General features: G+C 37.6%; 3 protein-coding genes across 11 annotated transcripts; 2 read left to right on the top strand and 1 right to left on the bottom strand.

Moving 5' to 3' along the window:
• Positions 1–291: 291 nt before the first annotated feature.
• On the bottom strand, positions 292–8290 carry LOC108988020 (EVI5-like protein). 4 transcript variants are annotated; one of them, XM_018961108.2, is made up of 10 exons: positions 7994–8289; positions 7570–7683; positions 7103–7475; positions 6771–6966; positions 3286–3456; positions 3093–3209; positions 1758–1955; positions 1620–1679; positions 1435–1533; positions 296–660 (listed from the first exon to the last, which is right to left on the bottom strand). In XM_018961108.2, exons 3-10 carry the CDS (start codon positions 7243–7245, stop codon positions 559–561), a joined length of 1086 nt encoding a protein of 361 aa, XP_018816653.1. In that variant the 5' UTR covers positions 7246–7475; positions 7570–7683; positions 7994–8289; the 3' UTR covers positions 296–558. The 4 variants fall into 4 exon arrangements, with proteins under 4 accessions (XP_018816652.1, XP_018816653.1, XP_035547547.1 ...); XM_018961107.2 differs by lacking the exon at positions 7570–7683 and having other exon boundaries at positions 292–660; XM_035691654.1 differs by lacking the exon at positions 7570–7683 and having other exon boundaries at positions 7103–7404.
• Positions 8291–10402: 2112 nt separating this feature from the next.
• LOC108988017 (LEAF RUST 10 DISEASE-RESISTANCE LOCUS RECEPTOR-LIKE PROTEIN KINASE-like 1.4) lies at positions 10403–23670 on the top strand. Of its 6 annotated transcripts, none has more exons than XM_035691633.1 (5): positions 13963–15082; positions 21307–21345; positions 21439–21759; positions 21843–22738; positions 23270–23670. In XM_035691633.1, the coding sequence occupies exons 1-5, from the start codon at positions 14299–14301 to the stop codon at positions 23294–23296; spliced, it is 2067 nt and encodes a 688-aa protein (XP_035547526.1). In that variant the 5' UTR covers positions 13963–14298; the 3' UTR covers positions 23297–23670. The 6 variants fall into 6 exon arrangements, with proteins under 6 accessions (XP_018816648.1, XP_018816647.1, XP_035547526.1 ...); XM_018961100.2 differs by lacking the exon at positions 13963–15082 and adding an exon at positions 16438–17520; XM_018961103.2 differs by lacking the exons at positions 13963–15082; positions 23270–23670 and adding an exon at positions 10403–11215 and having other exon boundaries at positions 21843–23248.
• A 450-nt stretch (positions 23671–24120) lies between these two features.
• On the top strand, positions 24121–26642 carry LOC108988022 (protein PCF11-like). The gene is made up of 2 exons (XM_018961113.2): positions 24121–25182; positions 26247–26642. The coding sequence occupies exon 1, from the start codon at positions 24582–24584 to the stop codon at positions 25164–25166; it is 585 nt and encodes a 194-aa protein (XP_018816658.1). The 5' UTR covers positions 24121–24581; the 3' UTR covers positions 25167–25182; positions 26247–26642.

Here is a 26642-nt window from a genome sequence, read left to right as displayed (position 1 = left end):
GGGTGTTAAAACAAATACAAATGATTAAATCTAACTATTTCCATCATTTTAAGGTACCTTTTGGATAATGAGTTGAGATGAAAGTTAAAAGTTAAATAAAATATTATTTTTTAATATTATTATTATTTTAAGATTTGAAAATTTTGAATTATTTATTATATTGTGTATAAAAATTTTAAAAATTTATAATGATGGGATGAAATAAGATCATTTCTCAATCTAAGTTTGACTACTTAATCGTTTAGGACAAGTAGTGTTTTCAAGTAGGGCTTCAAGAGCATGGTGAACAACTCGGTATAATATGTCACCAAAAGGTAGATTTTTGGTGTCTTAATTAATTTATTACTCCAAACAAAAAAATAAAAATAAAAAATTCCAGAATCAATTTCTGTTTACGGAAATGACTGGACACTGGAGCGAGCAACTACGAACAATCACATGATTAAAGATGAGTCGATGCGGTTAACAAAGGTTTCTGCTAACAACATACGATCAAGACAAAGAATCAAAGAATTTGGAAATTATGGATAGGCTAGTATCTCTTAAGCTCCTCCGCATTCATTGTGGCTGTTCCTGCTTTTCATTAGATTCTGCTGATTGAGCTGTCTTTCCGTTCTTCTTCTCATACTCCTGCTTCAGTTCCTCCAAATGCTTGGACACCTAATCATTATATAAGCCATACATGAATAACCAAAAATAAGAAACGTGAAAGAAAATCCAGCAGACTACAACTAAAGCATTTCAAGCTCCAGAAAAAAACCTGCATGGCAATCTTATAGATTCTGTTTCAAATATTTAAATATGTGGAGTCCCTATATAGCTTAAGGGTGTCAGACATGGCACTTCGGTCCTCACTAATCCCACTGGAAACATAATGCAAGAACTATTTAATAAGCAATCTACGTTTTTGTTCTTTGCGGCGGCCGGGGGGAGGGCAGGGGGACAACTGAATAATTGAATGGACATTGAACTAGACATATAACATATATAACATATACTCAACTTCAGCTTCGCCCCACGTGAACATCCCAACCCCAACATGAGAAAAGTGAAAGGAAACGTTCTGTAGTACAAAAAATCACTGTATATAAATCCAAGAAATATGGATCGACTTCTTTTTTATTTTCTCAGCTCATTGAAGGCACTTAAATTCCTTGTAATAAAAACCATCGCCAATTCATCTCCATGGAAACTACTAGCATAGACAAACACTTAAATAACATTAATTATATATGTATTGAATCATCTTGGAGCAGTATTTAAATACCCATATTATAAAACGCTGAACCTTATGTGAGATGTTGAAAAATTGTTTTGGCGTTAATGTCATGGTGCATATGAGAAGAAAATATAAAATGGCTTGATTAAACTAAAAATATCAGATCCAAACATAAGCCCGCATCATTTAAAGGTGAAAGGGACAAAAGAGGGAACCTTAATTGAGTAGGCCAAAGGTAATAACGTGTCTGGATCCATTGCATCCTCAGGGAAGTTACGCAAAGCATGTATGAGTTTCTCAAAAGGTAATTTAGTCTAATAAACAGAAACAAAAAACCATTAAAAGCAGGAATTAAAGTTATTAATTCAAATCTTGAGCAGACATTACCTCTGATACTCACCAAATCATCAACACAATACTTTAGTAGGGCCAAACCAACCTTAAAAACTATCCTAACACCCTGGCAAATAAAAATGCCAGATAAATAGCAAGTTCCTAAAGCTTGTAAGGAAAAAATATGGTAATACCAATCACTAACCTCATACAAAAAGACATCCCAAATTCGAAGAGCCAAATGGAATGGAAAAGAGTATGAGAAGACTGTTATGAACCACTGACTTGCATACATGCTGGGATTTATCATCTCTTGGGCAAAATGCTCCCCCAGCTTCGGCAAATACTCTTTCACCAAGTGATCAAACTGAAAAAGGTACTGTTGTACCAGAGGAAGCCCCACCTATAACAAGCATATCATAAGAGATTTAGGAATCAAATATATATTACTCACTGTAGTCAAATTAGTAGATGGTGTGACCTTTCTCCCCGTCACATTTTACTTTTTTGTCTCTACCAACTTCTAACATCTGCACCTAAAGTTGGCATTTATTACATCTCAGACAACTAGGGTAGAAGCAACAAATTAAAAATGCTTAAAAAGAGGAAATTACATTTTGCAACCACCCCTAAAGTACCACTCCTTTTGTTCTGTCACCGTAACCTACTGATAGGTCTCAATCTAGACCCTCGGTTAAATCTCATGATTTAGATGGACAAAAAAGAGCCATGTGTCGCAATCTTAATGGCAAGATTTTAGCAGAGGGTGCGCATCAAAACCTATTAGTCGTTTAGGGCAAACATCGCAACTTTCCATACTTTATCGTGAAAATCACAAATAGTGGTGGGTTGAGAGTGCAAAATGTAACTATGCCTGCTTAAAACAATAATAATTTGCTACTGGAAAAAAAGAATCTAACCTTTCATATTTATACCGTAGAATATCCTTTCCGGCATCAAGCATATGATAATATAAAAGATACCATGTATAGACATATAATCTGGCATAGTTAGAAAATTAATTTGAAGCAGCTCCAAATTGACTAATACTAAGCCACTTTAGAGCACTATTTATCATAGTAAAATGTGAAGCCCTGTTTCCTTAGGCAGGACATGAACATTAAGTAAAACAAACTGTAAAGCTCTACACTAATGCAGTGAAGTGGGTGTAATGATGCGAGACAATATTAAGCAAAAAAGTCAACACACAACCCAGCATGCCTATTGTTCATGATTTATTAAAGGAACTTGATGGCTGGCAATCCTTCATTTTGATATTATTTGAGAAACAACTACTCACATGATAAAGTTGCTTAACCCGATTTATTTTATTGATCTACCCATATCCAATTCATCATTTTTTTTCACTATCAAAAGAAAGAAAAACAACTTCACCTCTTATATTGATTAAAATCCCCTCAGACCGACCTAGCAATTGACCGAAAGTCATTGTTATAACCTAGCCTTTTTCAGGTGCCAAGCAAAGCTGAGTACTCCTCTAAGAGTGAGAATAAGATGTTCTTGGTAGAGAAGAGTTTACCTGATATAAGCCTTCCATTGGGGCATGGACAGCTCCTTTCAATAAGGCGACCAATAACCAGAAGGCATCCTCTTCACTCATATAAAGAAGCAACAGACCAGCTAAAAAACCCATTCCCTGCATTTCACTTCCATACCATTCAGTATCATAGACACGGTAAATAGTACAGTAATCAAACATTTAACAATCAAACCTGAACATATCCAACATCTCTGTCAAAGACAGAGTATGCCTTCAAAACATTGTAAAGGGACCTTTGACCAGGTCCATGTCTCTGCTGGAAGAAAACATGTGAGGGAAATGTACGGGAAATGTCTCGTATTATGTCTAGTTCTGAAGCTGATGTTTCATATATCACTAGTTGCTGCATGAACATAAAGTTTCATCAGCATAGCATTAATATATGTGCATGTGTCTGTGCAAGGAAGAAGAGCGTTAAATGAAAATAACTAGAGTGTTCAAAGAATCACCCAAAGCCAAGAATATTGATTCCAATTAGGAAGGAAAAAAGCAGATTTTGTTAGGATGCTGAACAGGAAATGAGCATTGCTGCTGGTCCTCTTTCTTAAGAAGTCATCGAAAGACTTATTGAACTTCACATTATCAAGGTGTATAGCACTATCTAGATGTCAAGTTTACATCTCAAATCTATATAAAGTCTATCCAGGTCCTACGAAATGTGTTTCCACTCTGATAATGTTAAGTTTCGCATGCATTGAAACGTCTCTGGAACTATAAAATAAACATCTCTATGTTCCGTCATTAGCCATTCCTCAGGCGGCTGATCTGTGTTCCCGGCACCTCCACCGACATAGACAAGACTGGCAACTCCAGCAAGAGACTTTTGACACGGTACCATCTCCGGCGATCAAGTTTTTGAGCAGTCTGGTTTTTTTTGGGGGGTCTCACTCCAACGATGGGAAGTTTGATCTGGTGAAAGGTGTTTATGCAGCTTTGGGATAATCATGGGCATTCTTAAACACCTTTAAATAGAATCAAAGGTGTTTATATTGTCTATGGAAGGTGGAAATTATTGTCGTATCACAGAAAGGGGTAGGAAGGTATCCAAGGAGATGGTGCTCAGTCATGCCAGTGCTTATTGGCTGGCCAGTATAGTGGAAGAATGTGTTTTATCGGAGGGAAGGAAAGACTTCTTCAAGACTTATAGGGATGGAATCAAAACTCTGTTTGCTCATAGGAGGTCAAACGCTTATGGGCATTTTTTGGAAGTAACCGACTATGGTGGTGGTAGGGGGGTCGTGGTCTCTTAGCAATCCCGGAAGGAAAGGGTTGGAAGAGCTTTTCTATGGAGTTAAAATAGAGTTTGGCTAAGAAGGCTCCAGTCCTTGCACCACAAATGAACAGAGAGGTAGAGAAGGGGGAGATTGTGAGGCAGTCCAAGTCGTATGCAGAGGTGGCGGTGGGTGGTGCAAGGAAGAGGGCGACAGCGCATGGAGTTCCGAGTCATCCTCTGGCGGTTGAACAAAAACACAAAAAGGGAGGCATGACAAGGGAACTTTTGGAGGGACTTGGTCTGAAGAGGGAAGGGGCAAGACCCCAATTACCTGAAATGGATAGCTGCCAAGGAAAAAACAAGTTGCAGAGGTATCTGCATAGTCTGAAAAAGGAGGTAACGGGCGTGAAGGAGGATTTGAAATTGTTTAGAAAGGAGATAAAGTCTTGGATTTTTAAGATAATCAAAGGTTTGGGCCTAGGCTTGGGCCAACGTATGAGGCATCTAAAAATAAGAAAAAGGAAGTCTGCTGGGTGTAATAGTTTGAGGCCAGACAAAGGGAAGGCCAAACTTAGGCTGGGCTGCATTCGCCTTCCAAACCCAAAATGGAGGCCGAAGCTCCATTTACCCGTGTTTGAGAAGGGCTCCACTTCCGGGCCAATCTCAAGGTCCAACGGAAGTCCTGGGCTAGAGGAGACCCTCATCTTGGCGCCAGTAACCTCCATCGTTGATCCCGGTGACCCCTACGCAGGCATTCCTTCGTCGGTGACAACAACTCCTAAGCAGAAATGCACGCAAGCTTCCACGGAACACTTGGAGGAGGTTTCTGACTTGTCCCCAGTCGTATTGGCGGAGAAGGCGACAAGTTGGGTATCTGAGAAGTCCACGACAGGAGCAGAGTCTGTGGAAGGCTTGGAGCACGGTGGGAAGACACAGATAACAACGATGGGACCCTTGGCTCTGGTTTCGTCACGTGATCATGGTGTAATGCCGACGTCTAAAGTAGGGTCCGTCGAAGTTGCACACACAAGGTCGCTAGAGGTGAAGGGACTTGCTGCCAACCCAGAATCTCCAATGGAGAGTACCATTAGTGTTGTTGAGGAGGCACAGGATTTGAACAAAGGTTTATCGTTGGTACCATTTGGAACTACGTCAGGCACTCCATCAGGGGAAGACGTTGTCCCCTTGGTATCTCTTCCTCCATTAAGCAATATAGATGGATCATCTTCGGATTGAGTTTTGCAAAAGGTTAATGAGATTCAGTATATTGTGGGAATCTCACATGGAGGATGTAAAGACCAGTTTAAAACTCTAATCACTGCGATTGAGGCGAGCTACTCGCATGATACCAAATCAAGCTTTAAGAAAAGCAGGGAGTTGAAGCGTCCTTTTTGTGCAATCAACTATGAAGCTAAGGGTGGAAGCTCAAGTCGAGGGCATAGAGGTTGATGTATGTTGGGTAGTCTTTCGGATAGAGGGTATTTCAGATGGAGGTTGGGCTAGGGGAAACATTGGGTTGGGGTTGGGGAGGTGTGATTTATTCTAACTCGGGCTTGATGTATGTTGGGTAGTTTTTCGTGGGCTTTTAGGGCAATAGGAGCTCTCTAGTATGGGTTAGGGATTTTCTTGTATACATCCAGTGTATTTGGTTACTCCTATTGATATATATATATATATATATATATAATATTTTTACTTATAAAAAAAGAACAATAGCTATTTGCTTTGTTACTAAAATTCTATATGCTCATTATATGTATATGGGAATTACCACAAAAGAAACATGTTTGGTAAGTTTTCCATTTGTAATTTTGTTCAAGATTTTTCCATTTTCCTCGCAATATATATTTACCCCAAACTATACCATGGCATAAATTTTCATTTTAGTGCTCACTTATTTATATTCAATGAAATTTACCTCAATTATTCTTTACCCGATAAAATTTGACAATTAACCCAGGCTGGCCAACATTAGATCAGCTCAGGCAAAGACTACTGGACTTTGAGTCAAAATCTTTTGGTGCATGAAGTTATCAAAGCCAGGTCAAACTACATATTAAATATATATATATATATAATGAAAAGCACACGATAACTTGAAATTCTGAGTCACCAAAACTGAGAACCACATATCATCAACACAGGTCATTAACTGTCAATCAACTAAAAAGTTAAACCACATAATTTTTCAATAAGAACCTACAACCCTAATCCAAACTAGCCGTACCATGAGAAGTGGAGAATATTTATTGAAAACAGAATTATGATAAGTGGCAAAGAGAGGGGAGGGTATTCCTTTCCCATGATCAATTGAATAATAAAAACAAACTCATGCAGTCCATGGAGATATATGAGAAAATGGTCATTGTAAAAATGCTATATCTTTCACTTATCATGTACAATTATTGTCAAGGCTATTTATCAGGGCAGGGAAAGAGGCATACCTCATAAACCCCTGGGTTCATCAGCAAAAGGTCCCGACTTCCAGAGATCAGCTGCCAAACAAGACCTCTTAAACAATCAGGGATTCCTTTCCTTATACGCCTTTTGACAACATGAGGTTTTCTCCTAACATAGTGCTTCCAATCACTCCCTCCAACCCCAATCATTTTCCTCCATTTTCTAACCCTTCTTTCCTCCCTTAAAAGAATCAATACCAGTGTTAATGAACAAGATGGATGAGTAGTAGAATTGGGACAAAATGAAGTGGTTGATCGATCACACATAATCCTTCACCATAAAAGTTTTATGTGATTTTAGGAAAAGAAAAGCATACCTCTCATATTCATGAGCGGACCTGCCTCTTGCTAAACCATCAGGAGAGGTATTAAGTTCCTGCTTTACAAATCCAAATCTGTCCAATGCTTTTGGTGAAGGAACTGGACCTGGTTCATAGTCATCTATTCTTTTCTTTTCCATTCCACTATCTCAGACAAGCTCTCACACAGCTAGAGGATAAAGTTAATAACTTTGTTTTTCTTAACATGACAACATATTGACCAATTTCAGATCACATCCTCTGGTGAAATGTATACGAGCGTGTGCCCATGAATATGACGGCAATCTATAAGCTTATAACTGTTAAAAATGATAAGAAGCCGCTAAATTACAAAATTTATGACAGAGTAATCCCTATGTAGAACAGCTACCTGCGAGAATACAATCATATCCAACTATCAATGAATCGCTAGGGTCAACAAGGGAAGTAATTTCCAAGAAACAGATGATACAAGAAGTAAATACCAATGCCCATAATGAAAGATGCTCGGGTCATGGCACTAGAAGACAACATGAAGAGTATTTGACATTAAAGAATCGGTATAGAACATTGTTCTCGGCTTATTCCCAATATGCAAACTAAACAAATAGTTCAATAATATGCAAGTTAGCTATAATCACTCATCCAAAACCGCAACAAAAGAAAAGAAATGGACACTTGAAACAATCCAAATATACAAGACTAAACTATGTAAATCTCAACTTAAATTAAGTGCAGGTGAGACAGAATGGAACGGTAAGGATATGTGATATGTGAAAATACAAACGGTAAAATGGAAAAACACAAGTATTTTGCATTATTATAAATTCGGTCTCACAAAATTACCAATATTTTAACAGATTGAGAGAAAAAAGATCAAAGCCTAACGCAGAAGATGAGAAAACCAACCTGGTTATTGAGAATTGTAAGAGTGGGAGCGAAGATGGGTTTCTCCTTCTCCTTCTAGTGTAAATTGTTGATTATTTTATATCTGTCCATAAATGACTATTCAGGGAAGAAAATATCTGAAAAACCCAATGTAATCTAAGCAATGGTGGGTTTATTCTTTTGTGTCCCTCTCAAGAGTCGAAATCCAATGGACCTATCAGCATTTCTCGGCGTAACAATTGTGCCTGAACTGTTTGACAGCAGTTACGCAAGTGACTTCTTATTTTCATTAATGCTCTTTTTGTTTTGTTTTTGGCCGGAGGAACCGTTGAAAAATGGTATCGTAAGATTCGTAAGAGGTATTTGCCGAGGCTGTGCGGGTCTAAACGAAACTGTATCGTTTGAGTCGCTTGTCGAGGCAACAAATCTGGAGCGAATGCAGGACCCGAATTGAAGGTCTAGTTATACCCGATCCTATCACCTTCGATAATTTCTCCATCATTTTCTTTCTTTTAGTTAACTTGTCCAACATCTTTAAATAAAAATTGTTAATATCGTGTTTCGTGGCTTGGGCAACTCCATGTGTTAGGCTCTAATTTGGTTCTTGCTGAGACAAAGAATGGAGAGCTCTAGGCCTCTATACCTCTAATACTTAAGTTATTCTTAGTGTAGAAGATGCATAGCGGAATAATCAATCAAGGAATATGGCAAGTAGGAGTATTTAAGAGTGTGAACACCTTCCTTGGTCGTGGAAGGAGGATATTTATACTTGTCTAGGTTGGCCCTCGTGGTAGGGGCAGTGGGTGTGTTGTTTCGTACGTGGTTGGATGCTCCTGCCACTTACCTACAGCGTAGAAGATCAGTCAGATCTGATTGCGATTATCTTCTGACACTCTAGGAAGCACATCGTGGCATGCTGAGCCCCAGATGCATTAAATGCGTTGTGACTCCTCTTCCTGGCATGATCTCCTCCATCCCATTAATGCGGCGTGACCTCGGTCAGGTACATCCGCCTCTTTAACCAATATGGGCATCGAGATGCAAGGTTAAGGGATGTCCCTAACGGTCGGCCAGTAAGAGTGTCAGACTGTCTCGCGAGTCACCCTCTTGTCAGTGTACTCTACTTGATTGCTTCTCTTCTTGAGCCTCCTAAACCGGCTCATCCCAAACTAGGCCTTGGACTTAGGCCCGGGGGAGAATTCCTCACACAAGAATTATAGAAAAATGCTTGGCCGTCTATTTAAATCATTGATTAACGTAATAATTTAAAAGATATAATATTAAGTGTAATTAAAAATAATAAAATTTAAGATAAAAAGAATCATACAAACTTATTTAATCATAATTGTAAAATGGTTGCTAACCATATTTCGATAATTCATTAGGATCAATAGCTTGAATAATAAGGAAAATGTTAGTGGAGTTCCTCAAATTTATCGTTCAATCTTATCGTTTATGTATTTTAATTTTTTATTTATTTTTTACTTGATAGTTAAGAAAATGATTATTAATGAAATTATATATATACTTTTATTTTTTTTCTCAATGATTAAAAATATTAAAAAAAATAGTTAAAAAAAAAACAACAAATTTATAAGGAGGCGGCCCGCTAGCACCATCCGAATAATAAATACAATGGGGCACTTTTTTACAGATCGTAAAGTAAAGCTATCCTCTACGCCTTAAAAATACATTTTAACTCTTAACGATGATATCAAACTTTTGGGTAAGTTTTGGCAAATGGGAAAATGTCCAATAAAAAAACCGTAGCAAATAACTTTATTTGATAGTTATCTTCATAAAAGTAGGGATGTAAGGGGAAGATGGACAAACTCTTTAGTAAAAAAAAAAAAAAAATAAAAAATAAAAACAATTAAGATATGAGGGAAGGATGGTGCTCGCTAGGTTGCTCTCTTAAACGTCTCAAAAATTGGTTGGGCGCTGGGTATCTAATCAAGTCAAATAAACGTCTCAAAAACGTCTCAAGTCTTCCAAAATAAAAATAGGGGTGTAAGAGGAAGATTGGACAAACTCTTTAGTAAAAATAAAAAATAAAAAATAAAAAATAAAACAATTAAGATATCTAATCAAAAATTGGTTGATCTCAGGATCTAGTTTATTTTTACGGATGAAATAAGATAAATTGAGATTAAAATTAAAAAATTAAATAAAGTATTATTATAATATATTTTTTAATATTATTTTTATTTTAAAATTTAAAAAAGTTAAATTATTTATTTTATTTTATATTAAAAATTATAATAATTAAATGAGATGAAATAAGATATTTTCTGAAAAGAAATAATCCTTTAAGCGTCCCAAAAATTGGTTGGGCGCTGAGTATCTAATCAAGTCAACTAAACGTCTCAAGTCTTCCAATCACTTTCCCAAAGTTTTCTTCCCCACTTGTTATAGATGTACACTCATTTCTGCTAATTCCTGTATTTTCCTTTGCACACAAGTTTAACCATCATTAATCCTCCCAAGCCTTTTCTCTTAGAAAAATGGATTCCTGGCTTCTCTCATCGTCTCCTTCCCTTATTTCTTTGTCTTTGATCTTACTCATCATGGTTTTCGTTGAGATTCCTCTATCTCTATGCCATGACGATTTCTACTCGACCTGTACAAATATGTTCAGCTGCGGAAACATCAGTAATATTGATTTTCCTTTCTGGGGAGATTTCCGACCCAGTGGTTGTGGCTATCCTGGATTGAAGCTCAACTGCGAGAGAAACGTTACCACCATAGAGATTATGAACGTTAATTACAGTGTGCTATATGTCGATCCCAATACCCAAATCCTCAAGATTTCGAGAGAGGACTACAGGGCTGGAATATGCTCTCCAGTTTATGTGAATTCCACGCTCGATCCTACACTTTTCGATTTCGACCCTGGTTACCAGAATCTCACACTATACTATGGCTGTGCTCCTTATTTATTACCTTTCCTCAGCGAATTCACTTGCGACGTCGTGAATGGGGTTGTGCACTTGGAGTTGGGAGCTCATGGGCCTAAGGATTGTAATGCGAGTGTGGTTGTCCCCATACCTCGCAGTGTCGATAACTTATTACTGGAGATATGGAGTATGTCGAAATTGGTGGAAACCATTAGATACGGATTTGACGTGAGGTGGAAGGTAGATACTGCTGGGTGTAATGAATGCAAGGAATCCATGGGAGTTTGTGGCTATGACCTGAACTCCAATAGACCGATGTGCAATCATGATAGTGATCACTATCCAGGTACGCTTTTCTTTGCAAATTCACTGGAACATAGATATAGCTAGCTTCTTAGGAAAGTAGAATAATCAGCATGCCTTTCCATTAATGCTAATTAGTACAAGTGTTGGACGTACAAATCTGAAATAATTGGATTAAGCTATTTGAAAAAAATATGACCCATTAAAAATATTACTCTCGTGGGACTGATATAAATCATTGGATTAATATTTTGAATATCGTATTAGATAGCGTACCGATTAAAATATTAAAATAAAATATTTTAATATTGATATCGTTTTATATATTATTTCAAAATAGTCGATATATAAATAAATTATATATATTATATTTTAAAATAATAATCTATATACGAATAAATTATATATAAATATATATATATAAATTATAAATAGTCTAATCTGAATTGAGAGTCAAAAAATAAGTTTGTAATTTAAAAAAAAAATTAAAGACCGAAATACAAACCAATATGATTTGTACCAGCCAGTACAAAACACATAGGATACCTTTACCAGCTATTGGGCCGGTACGAAATTAAAAACACTGATTTGAATTATATTTGCTAAGGGCGAGTACTTACAGAGTCATGTGTTGGAATTCTTTTTCATGGATAGATAGTGACATATAAATGAGGCAACCTTACAAGATATCATTTACTATGCATCAGCCATTATTTATTCTCACACTCTATACATATAGTTTTTTATAAAGTGTGAAGTGTAAAATAATAAATAATAATTGATAAGAATTTTTCTATCCCAATACATGCCACGTCCTTCCACATGCAACTCGAAATTGCATGCCTTGGTATCCATGCAATTTTTATATCTTACACTGTCATTCTGTTTAGATGTTAAGAGTATCTCAAATAATTTTTAAATATATAATAAGTAAAATAATTTATGAATAGTAATAAAATAATAATAAATAATTTATAAATATTAATGAAACAGTACGATAATATCTAAGAACAAATGTGTTTTCATACAAGTCTAGTTCATTCATTTATGTCTGTATTCTGCGTCCATCATTATTCATGGAGAAATGTTTTGAGTCTCGAATTTAGGATTCAAAAAATGTTTCCAAATGGGATTTTTTTTTTACCGAATGATTAAAAAAATATTTTTTAATAATATTGTGATTTTTTTATTTTTTAAAAAAAGGTTTATAATGATTAAAAAAATACTTAAAAAAAAAAGAACAAAAAAATTTACTCTTTTCAAAATAAATTTTGGATCTGAATTCGGAATCCGTAGCAAGACTCTTATACATGCTCGTAGTTGACCCCATATCTATCAGTAGCTCTTACAAAATGTCAATTGTTTACACACACACACACGTATATATATATATATATATATATATGTATATATATAAAATGTTTTTAAATTTTCGAATTAATTTTTCACCAGACGACGAGTAGACAGAATTTTCTTTAAACTAAAATAACCTTTGGATCTAAAACTTTTTAAAAGTGAAAAAATGCAATTTTATTTTTTTTCTTTCACTTTTCAAACTCATAAAATGCGACTTCTTCAACCATTCTTCAGTCCCTTCAACCTCGAATATAGGTACTTATACTAATTTATTTTCCTTATTTTTCACAAAACTTCATAGAGAACCCAAAATATACTAATTTTTCGATTGAAAAGGAAAAGTCACTATGTTCCAGTTCAATCCATATTTTTATTATTATAAACCTGTATTATAATATTTTTAAGTTGATAATAATTTGTGCACATTGAATTTTGAATACTAGCAAAATACATCATTATTATAATACCAATTGGCCCCCCAAAATAACGTTTTGGCTCCATTGATGGTTATAAATAAGGTTTGGATAGTGAGATGAGATGATTTTAGATGAAAATTAAAAGTTGAATAAAATATTATTAGAATATTATTTTTTTAATATTATTATTATTTTGAGATTTGAAAAAATTGTTTATTATATTTTATATAAAAATTTGAAAAAGTTATAATGACGAGATAATATGAGTTGGAGTGATTATTGAATCCAAACTTAAGTTTATAATCATTTTAAACACTATTTTGGTCTCTATAAACCAATAACTAATATTTGAAATTAATTAACAGAGAACATTTGTTTAATTGTTGTGGTCTCATGGTCCAACTTTAGGTTTGTCTCGATTGGACATATTTTATTATATTATGCTGTAATTTGCCGTATGATTTTAGAGTCGAGTTTAGAACTTTGGAGTACCACGTCATGATCATGTCTGATAGAGTTTAGAGTTTTGGAGCCTTCCAAAGTGCGGAATAGATCTTGGAATATTTTGAATAATCCTTAGCTGCCTGCCCCTTCCAGACATATGACCATTTCATTCAGTAATGACCGTAAAAAAATATTCATCGTTTTAGGCCGCACGCTCGTCCCTATCGAATAGGTTTGAAATTAAGCTCCCACTTTTCAGAGACAAAGAAGTCAACAAACTGGGAGAAACTTCACCCAGAAACCGAAAGGTCTCACAGTACCGTAATAGGACTTTCACCATGTATGTGGTCATATTTATGTATTTCCACTTTTTCTACGTCACTCGAGATTTTTTTCTAATGGAGAGGCTGTGATTAGGTAGGCGTGGAATTGGATTAATGGAGACGATCGAGTTTATGAAAATCAAAATGCTTTTGTCCTAATTATGAGTACGTAGGTAGGTGGAATTTGGGTTCATGGACTCTGATAGATCACATGGAAAACAGCAGATATTCTGCAGTGTTTGAATGTCAATCTATAGGATGGTTATTTCGAATTAAATAACATATTTTTACCGATCTATGCTACAATTTTCAGAATAAAAATCTTGAGGTGAAAGGAAGGATTCCTTGGTTTAGTAACAAGAGTCACACAAGTACAGCTAATTTATCACATTGAAATCATATATATGCCGTATCTACGTTCGTGATCTTCTGTTTAACTTTCCAGACATACATTTCTAGTCTAACATTATTTTCTCGTCAACTACTGATGTCACTCATCTCTATTTTCAAAGTTTTCCTTCAAACAATCAGTCTGAATAGCTCGCCTATATCATTTCCTTTCTTCCCATTCCTTCTCTTAGCCAGAAATGGAGTCCTGGCTTTCTAAACAGTCTGCTTTTCTTCCTCTTTTCTTCATTAAGTTCTTGGTTTTCGTCGAGCTTCCTGTGTCTTTATGCGCCAATGATTGGTATTCGAGTTGTAGTAATCAGTTCAACTGTGGGAAGATCACGAACGTGGGCTATCCATTCTGGGGAGATGGCAGACCGGATGCGTGTGGCCATCCAGATCTAAAGCTCAATTGTGCAAAAGATATCACCACCATAGAAATTAAGAACCTGACATACCGGGTTTTGGCTGTCAATGAAAGTACCAAAATCCTCAAAATTGTGAGGGAGGACTACTGGGGTGGAATTTGTTCGCCACGCCTCGAGAATACTTCCCTAGATCCCGACCTTTTTTATTATGGCCCTGGCTACAGTGACATTACCTTGAGCTATGGCTGTCCTCTCCCAGTACTGTCCACTTGCGCCATTAACGGGTTTAATAATACGGGTGTGATCGTACAAATTGGAGCTCAAGGCCCTGGGTTATGTACTGCAAGCGTGGTTTTTCCTGTTGGTATTCTAACTTCTTCAATTTATAGTGCTCTTCAGAATCTGGCACTAATTGAAGCAGCCATCAAAGGAGGCTTTGATGTGAAATGGAAGGAAGATACTGCAGCTTGTAGTGCCTGCACTGAGTCTAAGGGAGTTTGTGGTTATGACGTGATCAGTAAAACTAGAACTACTTGCTATTGCCCAGATCAATCTTCTGGCTTAACGTGTTCTTCCTCGCCTGCTGGATCTCCCCAGGTACCTTCAACTGAAACAGGTATGCACTAATTTCTCGGCCAGCAGGCTGAGGTTTTAATTATATCAAGTTTTTACCGGCCGATGTTACCAGTATCACAATTATACATGCAGTGGCAGTATTACAGTAGATGGAAACAATCTGGGAGATAGCATGAAACGTATCTCTTTCTTAGTCAGTCGAGTTTAGTTGAGTTGTTGACTATACTAATTACTAGGAGAACCCCCACTGCCACTGGCATTTTAATTAGTCCATGACAGGCTTTATGATTAGGATTGTTGGAGCAAAACTTTGCTGAAAATACATAAATTAACTCTACACTAGTTATTTTATTTTTGTCATAACCCGAGCCATTGCTAGCACTTCTACAGTCCTACTAGATTAGATCACGTGTCCTTTTCAAAATTGAATACAAACAACCCTCTAGGGTCCAAGGGATATAACAATTTGTTGCTTCCACACTATATAATCATGTTTAGATCTGACTTTACAGATTAGGGGTGATTCGAACTCTGTTTCTGGTCGTGGATATCGTATATTCGGTCTCTGATTGTCTTGTTTGGATTTCAAAGGTTTTTTGTTTGCCTAGTTGTATTGTTGTTGACACCTTCAGTACTTGTGTGAGCTTTTCTTCTAATGTGAAACTTTATTCCATATATATATATATATATATGCAGAACAAAAAAAATTAGACTATGTTAAACTACATCAGTAACACTGTTACTTTAAGGTCGTTTCACCTTCCTAAGTTGAGTGCCACAATATATTCTTCTATGGCAAAATGCAAAAAGAAGTGATATTGAACTTCATAGGTATAGAAAATCCCCCACGAGTTTCAGTTGCTATAGGCTTGAGTAGAAAATCAACAGACCCATTGAGCAGACAGTCGAGAGAAGCTTCCTTCCACCTAATAAAAGCAGTGGATAGATTCTTTTCCTAGTTGTTCCATTCCTAGTTCCTCGAACGATTTCCCTATGCTCAATAGTACTCTTATCATTTTGTTTTTTCTCCTGTTCCTCCAGAGTTCCTTGGATGATACTTTTGCCATTTCTTTCCCTCCCAGAACTAGCTAGAAACAAAACTCATTGCAGTTTTCCACTTGAACTCAACTCATAATTAAGGGGATAAATAAGGAATAAGAGGAAAATGGGAGTCAAAAGTGTCCTGCATTGTTGAATTTGTATTTTTTTCTAAATGCAAGATGCCGTGGTTGTATTATGTTAAAGCAAAAAAAAAAGAAGGATTTTAGGTGAGTCATTTTGTTTATAGGGGTACTAGCTGCTATGTTTGACTCGGTAATGGGTTTAAGCTTTAACTGGTTACAGACCTTCCTCGTTTTTAAGCTAAAAAACAGAGCTAGAAAATCAAGATGTCGTGAAGGGAACGCTTTAGAAATATTAAGAGCTTTCACTATATATTAGAATAGAAGCATGGCTTTAGATATATTAAGGGCAGATCACCTAATTCTGATTTGACAGGAAGTGTATGCTAACGTCCCAATAGAAGCATCTCTTTGAAAAATGTATGCTCTCAACTTTGTCTACGCCCACTAGTTTTATTATTATGCTTCATCAGCATTGAAACCCATATAATCTCCATCTTCTCCTTTTTCTACTTCTGATTACTTCCGATCTCTCTCTCTCTCTCACACACACACAAAAAAAAAATGCTTCCATACTTCTTTCCAACCATCACCTTGACCTTCATGATTATAGCCATACCCTTAATCCACTTCCCATCATGTTTGCACGCAAATGATGATGAGCTGTACCGCAATTGCACCGAACCATTTGACTGTGCGAGTGCTAAGGACATCGGATATCCTTTCTGGGGATCAAATCGGCCGGACTATTGTGGCTACCCAGGTTTTGAGTTGGACTGCAGCGGTGATGACCCGCTTATCAACATCACGTTCATCAAATACCGAGTCCTTGAAATCGTTAAGGAGTCGCGGACTCTCAAGGTTGCTAGAGAGGATTACTGGAAGACGACTTGTCCTCCTACGATTGTTAACACCACCATAAATTTCTCCATCTTTTCTTATCCTTCAAGTCTTGTGAACTTGACGCTCTACTACGAGTGTTCGTTATCTTCTTCCCTTCCTAATCTTCCAAACCAGCTTGATCAGATGGCTATACGGTTTAGCTGCCCCATAAACGGTAGTGCCGGGGCCACCAACTACTATTCGAACTCGATTGTTGACTTATTGGGGGCGTGCAAGTACAACGTTAAAGTTCCAGTTGTGACACCAGCAACACCTGTAAGTTTAACTAAAGAGGCACTGATTGAAGCTATTGATGGGGGATTCATGTTGGAGTGGCATGCAAGTAATAACAACTGCGATGAATGCCAAAGGTCCGGTGGGCTGTGTGGATTCAACACAAGCACCAATGTTCTTGCTTGCCACTGTGCAAATGGGACTTTTCCGTTCATGTGCGGATCAACAGCAACTTCACCAGGTAAGTTTCCATTATTCATTTCTTGGTTGTTACCTTCTTCAAATTTCTTGAATGAAGGAAAAGCACCTCAGCAGCCGAAGTGCATAAAACATAGTTTTCTCAAAACCAGAGGGTTAAAATCAAGCATTTAGGAAAAACTCCGAACTATTTGTTTTCTTGCATATATAGCATCCATCCTATTCGATCACAACCTATACAGAACATCCAGATGTCTAGTGGTTCTTCTTCAACTATCTACTGTTTTGAGAGGAACCGCAAGGGAGGCATTACTTTTCATGTAGCTTGGTATGATTTTGTTTTTTTCCAAGTAAATAACAGTTCAGTTTGTCAAGACCCAACAATAATTAATACAAATACATAACGTAAATAATCACAAAGGATCCCAGGAAAATACAATCACTACTAACACAAAGTCAATTCACTAACATGTATAGAGCCGGCTGGGTCTTTATACATAACAACTACTGTTTAGTTAAGACATGCTCTAGCAAAAGTTTGGTAGAAAAATTCAGAAAGACAACAGAGATTAAAGATGTTCCATAATAGACTACTTTCATGACAGAAAAACCTCAAATCCCTCGTGATTACTATGACTTTCATTGCTCTGTCTTACCACAAAACAGAGAAACTACTTCTTTAAATTATAGGATAAACATTTGTTCTGGTCAACGATGGACCAAGTCGAGCTAGGATTTTGATCTAACTAATTAGGTAAGGCCAAGCATCTTCTTGGGAAAAAATTTATTGGGGGTAGGTAAACTCTAGTTTTTCACCTTAGGGATAGGCTATAGCAGCAATTTAAGTGTATGGCACTGTAGCCCATTTTGTGTTATGCTCAAAGAGTAAACTGGGATTAATGGAAAACTGATTTCATCTGGTCCTCCTTGACCACAAACCAATTCCATCCATTTGGATTTGGATGCTCTTGCTAAGTTTTCAACTCAAGGTGCTAAAACTTCTCCTTTTCCCATTGAAAATCCAAATCATGATTTTTTTCAAACTCCTAATATTGGTCTTCGATCCCATCAAAGTCCTTGATCTCTTTCTGCCACGACAAGCAATGGGTTCCATCCAAATCTTCATTTTCAACTTGATTTGTGCAGGCTTTTCCACGTCTGTTTTCTTAATGCCTGGTATTAGTATATGATAAGAATAATGCTTCCGACACGGCAGGCTCCTTTGAGAGGACTTTTGATATTTTCTAGTTGCTCGTATTTTTTTTCTGTTCTCCAGCATTGTAAATTCGTAATAGTTAGAAGAAAGCTCACACGGTACTGGCAACAAATAAGGACTGTAGAGATGGCTGCCAGAATGGACCGTAACATGGTTGTCGTACCAACTAACGCAAAGTTTTTTTATGTTTTTAGTATGCACAAAAAACATATATTATATTTATATAGATGGTTTGTACACATTTGACCAAAACATAGAATAATCTATTTTGAAACAAAGGGGTATGAAATTGAGAGCAACACAGCCAAAAAAAGAGGAAAAAGAACTTTAATGGAAGGGAAATAGAGGCGAAGGGAATTTCGAAACAGAGTGAATTCAGCAAAAAAATATGACCAAACTTAAAAGGAACCGACTGTTGATGGAAGAAGAGTAGTTTTCAATTGTCATGCATGAAGAAAATAATGCAATAATTCATGGTAGAATTGCATTGAAGCTCTTCTAGAAAGACGTGGTTTTATGGTTTTCAAATAGGATATCCAATGACAGATGAATAAACGACAAAGAAAGTGCTGGTCAACGAGTTATGGCATTGGTGGATGTAGTTGGAAATCTTGCCTCTAATACCTCACTATAAATGAAGATTTTTTTTTTTTTTTGGCTGACTTTTCCAATTGCTATTTCTCAACTACTTTATATTTTTGGTGACCGATTTAGCCTCAAGTAGCGACCTTTTCAATATTTCTCTCTACAAGTAGTTACCTTTTTTTATTAAATTTATTTAATACATCTCTCTCTCTCGCTCGAAAAACGGTCGATAACTCTCCCGTCTCTTCCTCCGGGCAGGTGCGGTCCGTTCTGGATAGCCTCCATTTTTCATTCAAAAACTCAATTCCCCGAGAGTCCAAGTCAACTAAATGCAGCCTTCACAGCAGTCAACTACTTCCCGCCCACTCCAGCGACCATTTTCCCCCATTACGTACCTTCATCATGCTCTTTCCCTTCTCCACTCTCCTCCGCCATGCACCCTTTCTCCTTCCCTCCGCTTATCCTCTTCTCTTTCTTCGCCCTCATTGCTTCCTTTCCCTCTGATGTCTCTGCCGCCCCCTCCTCCTCCGACTGCCCCCAGACCTTTGACTGCGGGGACCTCAAGGACCTCTCCTACCCCTTCACCCTCCGGGACGACTGTGGCCTTCCCGAGTTCCGTCTCACTTGCGAGAACGACTCGCCCGAGTTGGCCGTCGAGTCGATTAGTCACCGAATCCTCCGACTCAACCAGACCGAGAAAACTATGACCCTCGCCCGCTCCGACCTCTGGAACAACACGTGCCCTCACGAATTCTTTAATTCCACTCTGAATCGCAATGTATTTGACTACGGTAAGGTCAATGAGGACCTCACCATCTACTATGGTTGCTCCAATCTGACACGGAGGCCTTCTAATCTATTCAATTGCAGCATCGATGGGAATCCGAGCAGCGACGCTTATTTTCTCGTCGGTCCAATTCCGACCGACCCGATCCTTAGCGTTATTAGCTGCACCGTTGGTGTTAGAGTGAAAATCCTCAAAACGGCGGCGGCTAAGCTCACAAACAATCGGTCCATGCTTAGGGAGGTTTTGATGGAGGGTTTCAATGTGAACTATAGTACGTGTGTCAATTGTCTGGTTTCCGTTTCCGGTGGGCAATGTGGGTTTGATTTGGATTCGGCCCAACCCATTTGCCTTTGTGACAATCAGCCGTGTCCCGCGCAAGGTATTCGAGCTTTTTTCTTGACAAAATTGAGCTTTTGCTTTGAAATAATCATTGAGATAGACATGAATTTCCAAAATCACTAATTTAAATAGGCTAGTACGACATTGTTTTTACCTTGGAAATAGAATCCTTTTAATAGCCTATAGGAATAGAATTATGGTGTTTTTGCTCGGAAATGATTGTTTAGACTTGCAGCCACACCGAAAAAACTACCATTTGGTGCCCCCTCTTGTCCATGATCGCTGCTTACAATAGCGTTGGACCACTTGAATTGCCCAGTCTCTCGTGAATTTATTGGTCCTAGTCATTGATGTGTTCCATGTAGCCCGTGCTTTAAAATGGATGCTGTCTTGGTGGTTTTTCTTTGCTTTGAAACACAGTGCCTTTGTTACTTGTAATGATACGAGCTCCAGTAGAACAGACCAATACTGGAGGAAACTTTGACTAAAGGATTTTTCCAACATCGAGATGTAGCTCTGCCGAAAGTGTTCTTACAAATTATGAAATTAATGTTTTGGAGGCCACTTTGCTCCTTCTTCTCTAGAGAGAGAGAGAGAGAGAGAGAGAGAGAGACCACTTTTCTCTAGTGATGAATAAAAACGGTTTCTCTTTCCATGTTTGGGATATTGCTCTATATCTGTCTGAATTCCTCTTCATCTTTCTCGAGTTGTCACCAACTGGAGAAGACTGGTTTACAATCTGAGCAAAATCAGTTTCAACGAACAGTAGCTGGATTAACTAACTTTAGATCCAATCTTGCATGTTCATGTTTGTCCGCGATCACATTGGTTAATGATGTTCCTCTAGAATACGCGGTTGTGCTCATTTTGACTAATATCTTTGCACTTTTTGACTATTTCAGACGACAAAAGCAAAAGTAGTGACACATCACTGGTAGTAGGTAATATTTTATGGTTCGAGAAATATACCACGTTTCCATTGAGGTCAGTCGTATAAAGCAGACAATTTAATTGAACTCTTGTTTCATCCATAGGCCTTGGCGTAGGAGGTGCTGGGATTGTTGGCCTTTTACTAGGTTTCTGGATCTTTTCCATCATGAGACGAAGGAAGAGACTTGCCAATGAATCTAAAAGCAAAGACCTGTCTACACCTCCTTCAACCAAAGGCGTTCCTGCTCCTTCAATTAATTTTTCTCAAAGCACCCCATCTTATCCCTTCTTAAAATCGGATCTTGAAAAGGGAAGCACGTACTTTGGAGCTCATATCTTCAGCTATGAGGAACTGGAAGAAGCCACTGACAATTTTGATTCTTCTAGAGTACTTGGAGATGGAGGCTTTGGCAAAGTTTACTATGGTAGGATTATAACGTGTTCTATATCATTGGCAATTTTTTATGGTTGTCATTTTTTCCTAAAGTATTCTTTTGATCATTTCCAGGCAAGCTCCGTGATGGGCGGGTAGTTGCAGTGAAGCGCCTATATGAAAACAATTTCAAACGTGTTGAGCAGTTCAAGACTGAAGTTGCAATCCTAACTCGTTTACGGCACCAAAATCTTGTCACCCTGTACGGGTGCACCTCAAAGAGTAGCCAAGAACTTCTCCTTGTTTATGAATACATTCCTAATGGAACTGTCGCTGATCACCTCAATGGAAGCAGGTCAAACTCCAGTTTGCTGACTTGGCCCATTCGGTTAAGCATAGCCATAGAGTCAGCTGGTGCATTGGCCTACCTTCATGCGTCAGATGTTATACACCGTGATGTCAAAACCAACAACATTCTCCTAGATGAGAATTTCTGTGTGAAAGTGGCTGATTTTGGTTTGTCGCGACTGTTCCCAACAGATGTCACCCACATCTCGACGGCTCCACAAGGGACGCCTGGTTACGTTGATCCTGAGTATTACCAGTGCTACCAACTCACTGACAAAAGTGATGTTTATAGCTTTGGAGTGGTCTTGATTGAGCTTATATCATCATTACGAGCCGTCGACACCAATAGACAACGACAAAACATAAACTTGGCTAATATGGCTATCAGCAAGATTCAGGATCATGCATTACATGAGTTGGTCGATCCATTTCTTGGGTTTGAAAAGGATTACACCATAAGGAGGATGACAACCTCAGTTGCAGGACTGGCTTTTCGGTGCTTGCAGCAGGATAGGGATATGCGGCCCAGCATGGATGAAGTACTGGAGGATTTGAGGAGGATCCAGAATGAAGAGATGGGAGTCCAGAAAGCAGAAGTGGTGGATATTAGTGCGGATGATGTTGGACTTTTGATGAATTTTCCTCCCCCACTCTCACCTGATTTGGTTGTGACTGATAAATTGGTTAGCATCTCTACTACGCCAAACTCATTCTAGCAGTTGAGATTTCGTAATCTTTATTTGCTTAAACTCAAAAAGTTGACGGTAAAAGTAATTGAATATCTGTAGTAGGGTGTCAATGAGTGGGTCAGTGTTTCGTTATCTGCACTATTGGTTGGTTTTGTTTTGTTTTTTCTTAATATGAGATAGGTGAAGGAATTTCAGATGCTTGTTGGGCAATGTACATGGTAAATGGAGCTGTGAACAACGAAATTTTTAACTCATTTTGGTGTGTATTAATTTAATAACATGCTTTGATAATATGCTTCAATATGAGACTTGGAAGTTTACTTAGTTTGGATTTATGGCTAGGAAAGAGATTTAACTTGTTTTCGTGAATCTTTCAACCCCATTTAAAATTTCTCTGTAGTCCTTTTGTGTCTGCCTAGCATTTGGTCAAATGATCAATTGGAAAGATTTTGATAATATACTTGGTACAACTTCTAAGATCTCATTTTCTCTTGATCTTTCTTTGCATTTTGTTTTTGGTAACAGGCACAGGTGTTAAGAAAGACAACATGATCCAAGACATGCAGGCAAGGAAGGACATATATACTCGGTACTCTAGGAAGTGGTTCAGGTTTAGGTTGTCTCGTGTGCATTTTTGCTCGAATAATGTGGTTGAACTTTGGGCCATTTGAATAAAGTCCACTCATTGCTTCCAAAAATCCCCATTAAAAGTTGCAAGGCACTGAGAATTCAGAGTTGAAGCCTGAAGAATGTTGTGCTGTTATGCCATGCCTTGGGAATACAGGAGCAGCTAGCCATTAGAGTACTTCCAATTAATTATGTACATTTCTATCTACTTTATCTATTCAGCTAATAGCTTTTCAAATGTACTCTACATTAGATTATACATATATATATATATATATACATTTTCTATATCGCTTAAATATTCTTTTTTTTTTTTTTTTTGATAGAGTACATTTATTTTCCACTGTTTCGATAAGTTTAAAGAGTAAATACAAGCATTGTTTATCTGACGCTAAAAGTTAGATGAGATCGGAGGTTGGGCTTGCAATTCCTGACACTTATGTTTTTAATTTTAATAATGGTAGGGTGGTATAAATGTTTTGGACCACTGCACTTTTTTCTTTTTTAATTGTTTGATCAAATTCATCTCATAAAATACTACAAAATATGGTCATAAATTATGTGTAGAATATTTGGGTATATAAACTCGTTTGGGACAGAGCAATTGATAGTTCTGACTTTCTAAATTCTCCCATTAATGGACTTTATTTTTTTTTTTTCTTGGTCTCATAAAATATTAAAAATTATGTGCTCCCCACAAAAAAAAAAGTAAAAAAAATAATAATAAATAATCTATATATTCGGTGATTTTCATTTAAGACAGAAAACAAAAGTCAAATAACCTTAAAAGGAACTAATAAGTAATAAACGGGTCGAGCGGACGCAAGCATCCGCCACGTGGACGCATTTGGCTTTGAGTGAATGGAACGGTTGCGTAATTGACCCGAAGAGGAAGAGACGCATCAGCGTTCCATATTCCCCCAAAGAAAAAAAAAAAAACACTACTCAAAACAAAAACACTCCTCCGTCTTCTCGCTTTTTTCTGGCCCCTTTAAACCCCACGCCATTCTACTCTCTCTCTCTCTGTGGAAAATGCAATTCACAGCTCAATTCCCTCAGTCCAAAGAGTAAAAGCACAAATTAGAACCCGAATCCAAATAAAAAACCCAATCATATGCCCTCAGATCTCACTTTCTCTCCTTAACAACCAACACCCAATCCACACATACTACCAAACTTAGATATTCACTGAGAGAGGGAGAGTGTGTGTATGTGTGTTTTCTTGTACATGATAGAAATGGCTACCTTGCAGAAATTCAAGCTCCTAGCCACTCAGTGCGCCGTAGTGGCCGGAAGCCCAACTCAGAGCCCATCGGCGAGCCCTGTAATCCACCTCCGCCGCCGAAAGACCCTCCGAATGCTCCTCAATCGCGCCGATCGGCGTGGACGTTTCTCTCGCCAAGAAGACTCCCCGGAGCTCCGCAACAGGGGTTCGGATCTCAATCGCGCGCCGGATAATAAGAAGAAGCAGAAGAAGGAGAAGAACGAGGAGGTTAGGATCCGGCACAAGCTGAAGGACCTGTTTGTTTCCTCGCCTCCGCTTGAAGATAGAGTTTCGGACAAGAGATTCCAAAACGAAGAACAAGAACAAGAACAACAAGAGCAGCAACAGCAACAGCAACAACAATTGGTCGGGACGCTACCCGAAAACGGGAGTCTCGGTGGTGGTGGCAGCCCTGCTCATCGGCGTGGCAGAAGCGGAGGAGCCGGTTCTTTCAGGCCAATAACGGCGACGTTTCGGTATAGATTGCTGAGAAGAGCATGGCGACCCGTACTCGTTACCATCCCAGAGTAGCTGAAAGAAGCGAAATGTACGGATAATATTTAATTTTTTAATTTTATTAATACAATCGATTTTTGTGGTATTTTTTGAGAGATTAAAAAAAAAAAAAAAAGAGTAGATGAAAAAGTGATGTATATTGTGGGTTGCTAACGTGCACGGGGGCGTTGCTATCCTGAGCGACTGATGGAAGACGTACGTAAAGGCATCTGCGATAAACTGGACCAGAGTAGGTGGGGGGAGGGCGCAGATTAGCATTGGAATTTTAGAGAGTAAAAAAAAAAAAAGGTGATGAGAAATTGGAGAACAAGTTGGGGTATAAAAAAGCAGTATTGTTTTGGTGGTGGGGGTTGGGGTGTATGAGGGTGCCATGGATCATAAAAGACAAGGTCAAGACAAAGGCACCAACAAGTTATTAGTTTTTAATAAAAGCTCTGTACTGTCTCCCATTGCAGCTTCCATGTGTTGTTGTTCAGAGATTTTTCTTTTCCATAACATATGTTAGATTCTTCCTTTCCTTACCTTTTTTTTTTTTTTTTTTTTTGGGTTCTGTTTTGTTTCTTTTTTGGCCATTATTGAACCTTTGGATCATCATTACCTTAAGGATATGAATATAAATGGCTCTAAATAAATACCTTGGGATCCAAAGTGTATTTTATTTAGACTGTTTTTAGCACAAGTTGCTTTGGGGTCATATAGTACAGAAGATCTACAGCAAAAGTAAGGTCCCGTTTGAATACAAAAAATATTTCATCTCATTTTATCATTATAATTTTATTAAATTTTTATATAAAATATAATAAATAATTTAATTTTTTTAAATTTTAAAATAATAATAATTTATTTAATTTTTAACTGTTATATCAATTCATCTCATTTTAATTCATTATTCAAACCACACTTAAATGATGGCTAAATAAGTAAGGATAGTGAATGGACCAAGTAGATTTATGATATTATCCCAATAGCCTCTTTAATTAATGCTTTTGATCTCTTAGGGAGGCTAGAAGCCTCAATCTTTTATGGAGTCACATGGTGGGTAAATATTGAATTAAAATGTTCTCTAATTTCTTTATTTAATTTAATTTTTGTTAGGATTCGAAGATAGAGAGAGTTTTGTCTGTGAAAGAGTATTCGAGACACTGCAATTCCTGTTCCTTTCGTGACTTGGAGATCAGGTCAATGGAACTTGAACTGGTACTATTATTCATGCAGTTTCCTAGGGCACCACCAATTTCCTTGTATACACGCAATGGGCGGATCGAACAACTAGGAAGCAGGAAGTGAGATGGTACGTTTGTATCTTTGTTTGGATTGGAGCATAGCTAGGAATGAAGGTGGCCACAAATTCTCTCCAACAAGGAAAGGAGGAATCTATTTTGCCTTCTCCTTCAATGAACTGTAAAAGCAAAAGGACACAAGCAACGCACATATATATATTGTATGCTTTTGAGCTGTAATGCACAACATATTTGATTTTGACCGGACCAA

Source organism: Juglans regia, chromosome 1 (assembly GCF_001411555.2).
Source record: "Juglans regia cultivar Chandler chromosome 1, Walnut 2.0, whole genome shotgun sequence".
Lineage (NCBI taxonomy): Eukaryota > Viridiplantae > Streptophyta > Magnoliopsida > Fagales > Juglandaceae > Juglans > Juglans regia.
Note: the sequence above shows the minus strand (reverse complement) of the source record. Positions and strands in the feature narration are given on the sequence as shown.

What these genes read in the sequence shown, in the direction of transcription:
- LOC108988020 (XM_018961107.2), bottom strand. Translation starts at nt 7,245, where the DNA reads ATGGAAAAGAAAAGAATAGATGACTATGAACCAGGTCCAGTTCCTTCA. An exon ending in GAGATGTTGGATATGTTCAG is followed by an intron (nt 3,210 to 3,285) that starts GTTTGATTGTTA and finishes AGTGAAATGCAG; the next exon opens with GGAATGGGTTTTTTAGCTGG. An exon ending in CTTTGGCCTACTCAATTAAG is followed by an intron (nt 661 to 1,434) that starts GTTCCCTCTTTT and finishes TATAATGATTAG; the next exon opens with GTGTCCAAGCATTTGGAGGA.
- LOC108988017 (XM_018961099.2), top strand. Translation starts at nt 16,728, where the DNA reads ATGCTTCCATACTTCTTTCCAACCATCACCTTGACCTTCATGATTATA. An exon ending in TGACACATCACTGGTAGTAG is followed by an intron (nt 21,346 to 21,438) that starts GTAATATTTTAT and finishes TTTCATCCATAG; the next exon opens with GCCTTGGCGTAGGAGGTGCT. An exon ending in CTTTGGCAAAGTTTACTATG is followed by an intron (nt 21,760 to 21,842) that starts GTAGGATTATAA and finishes GATCATTTCCAG; the next exon opens with GCAAGCTCCGTGATGGGCGG.
- LOC108988022 (XM_018961113.2), top strand. Translation starts at nt 24,582, where the DNA reads ATGTGTGTTTTCTTGTACATGATAGAAATGGCTACCTTGCAGAAATTC.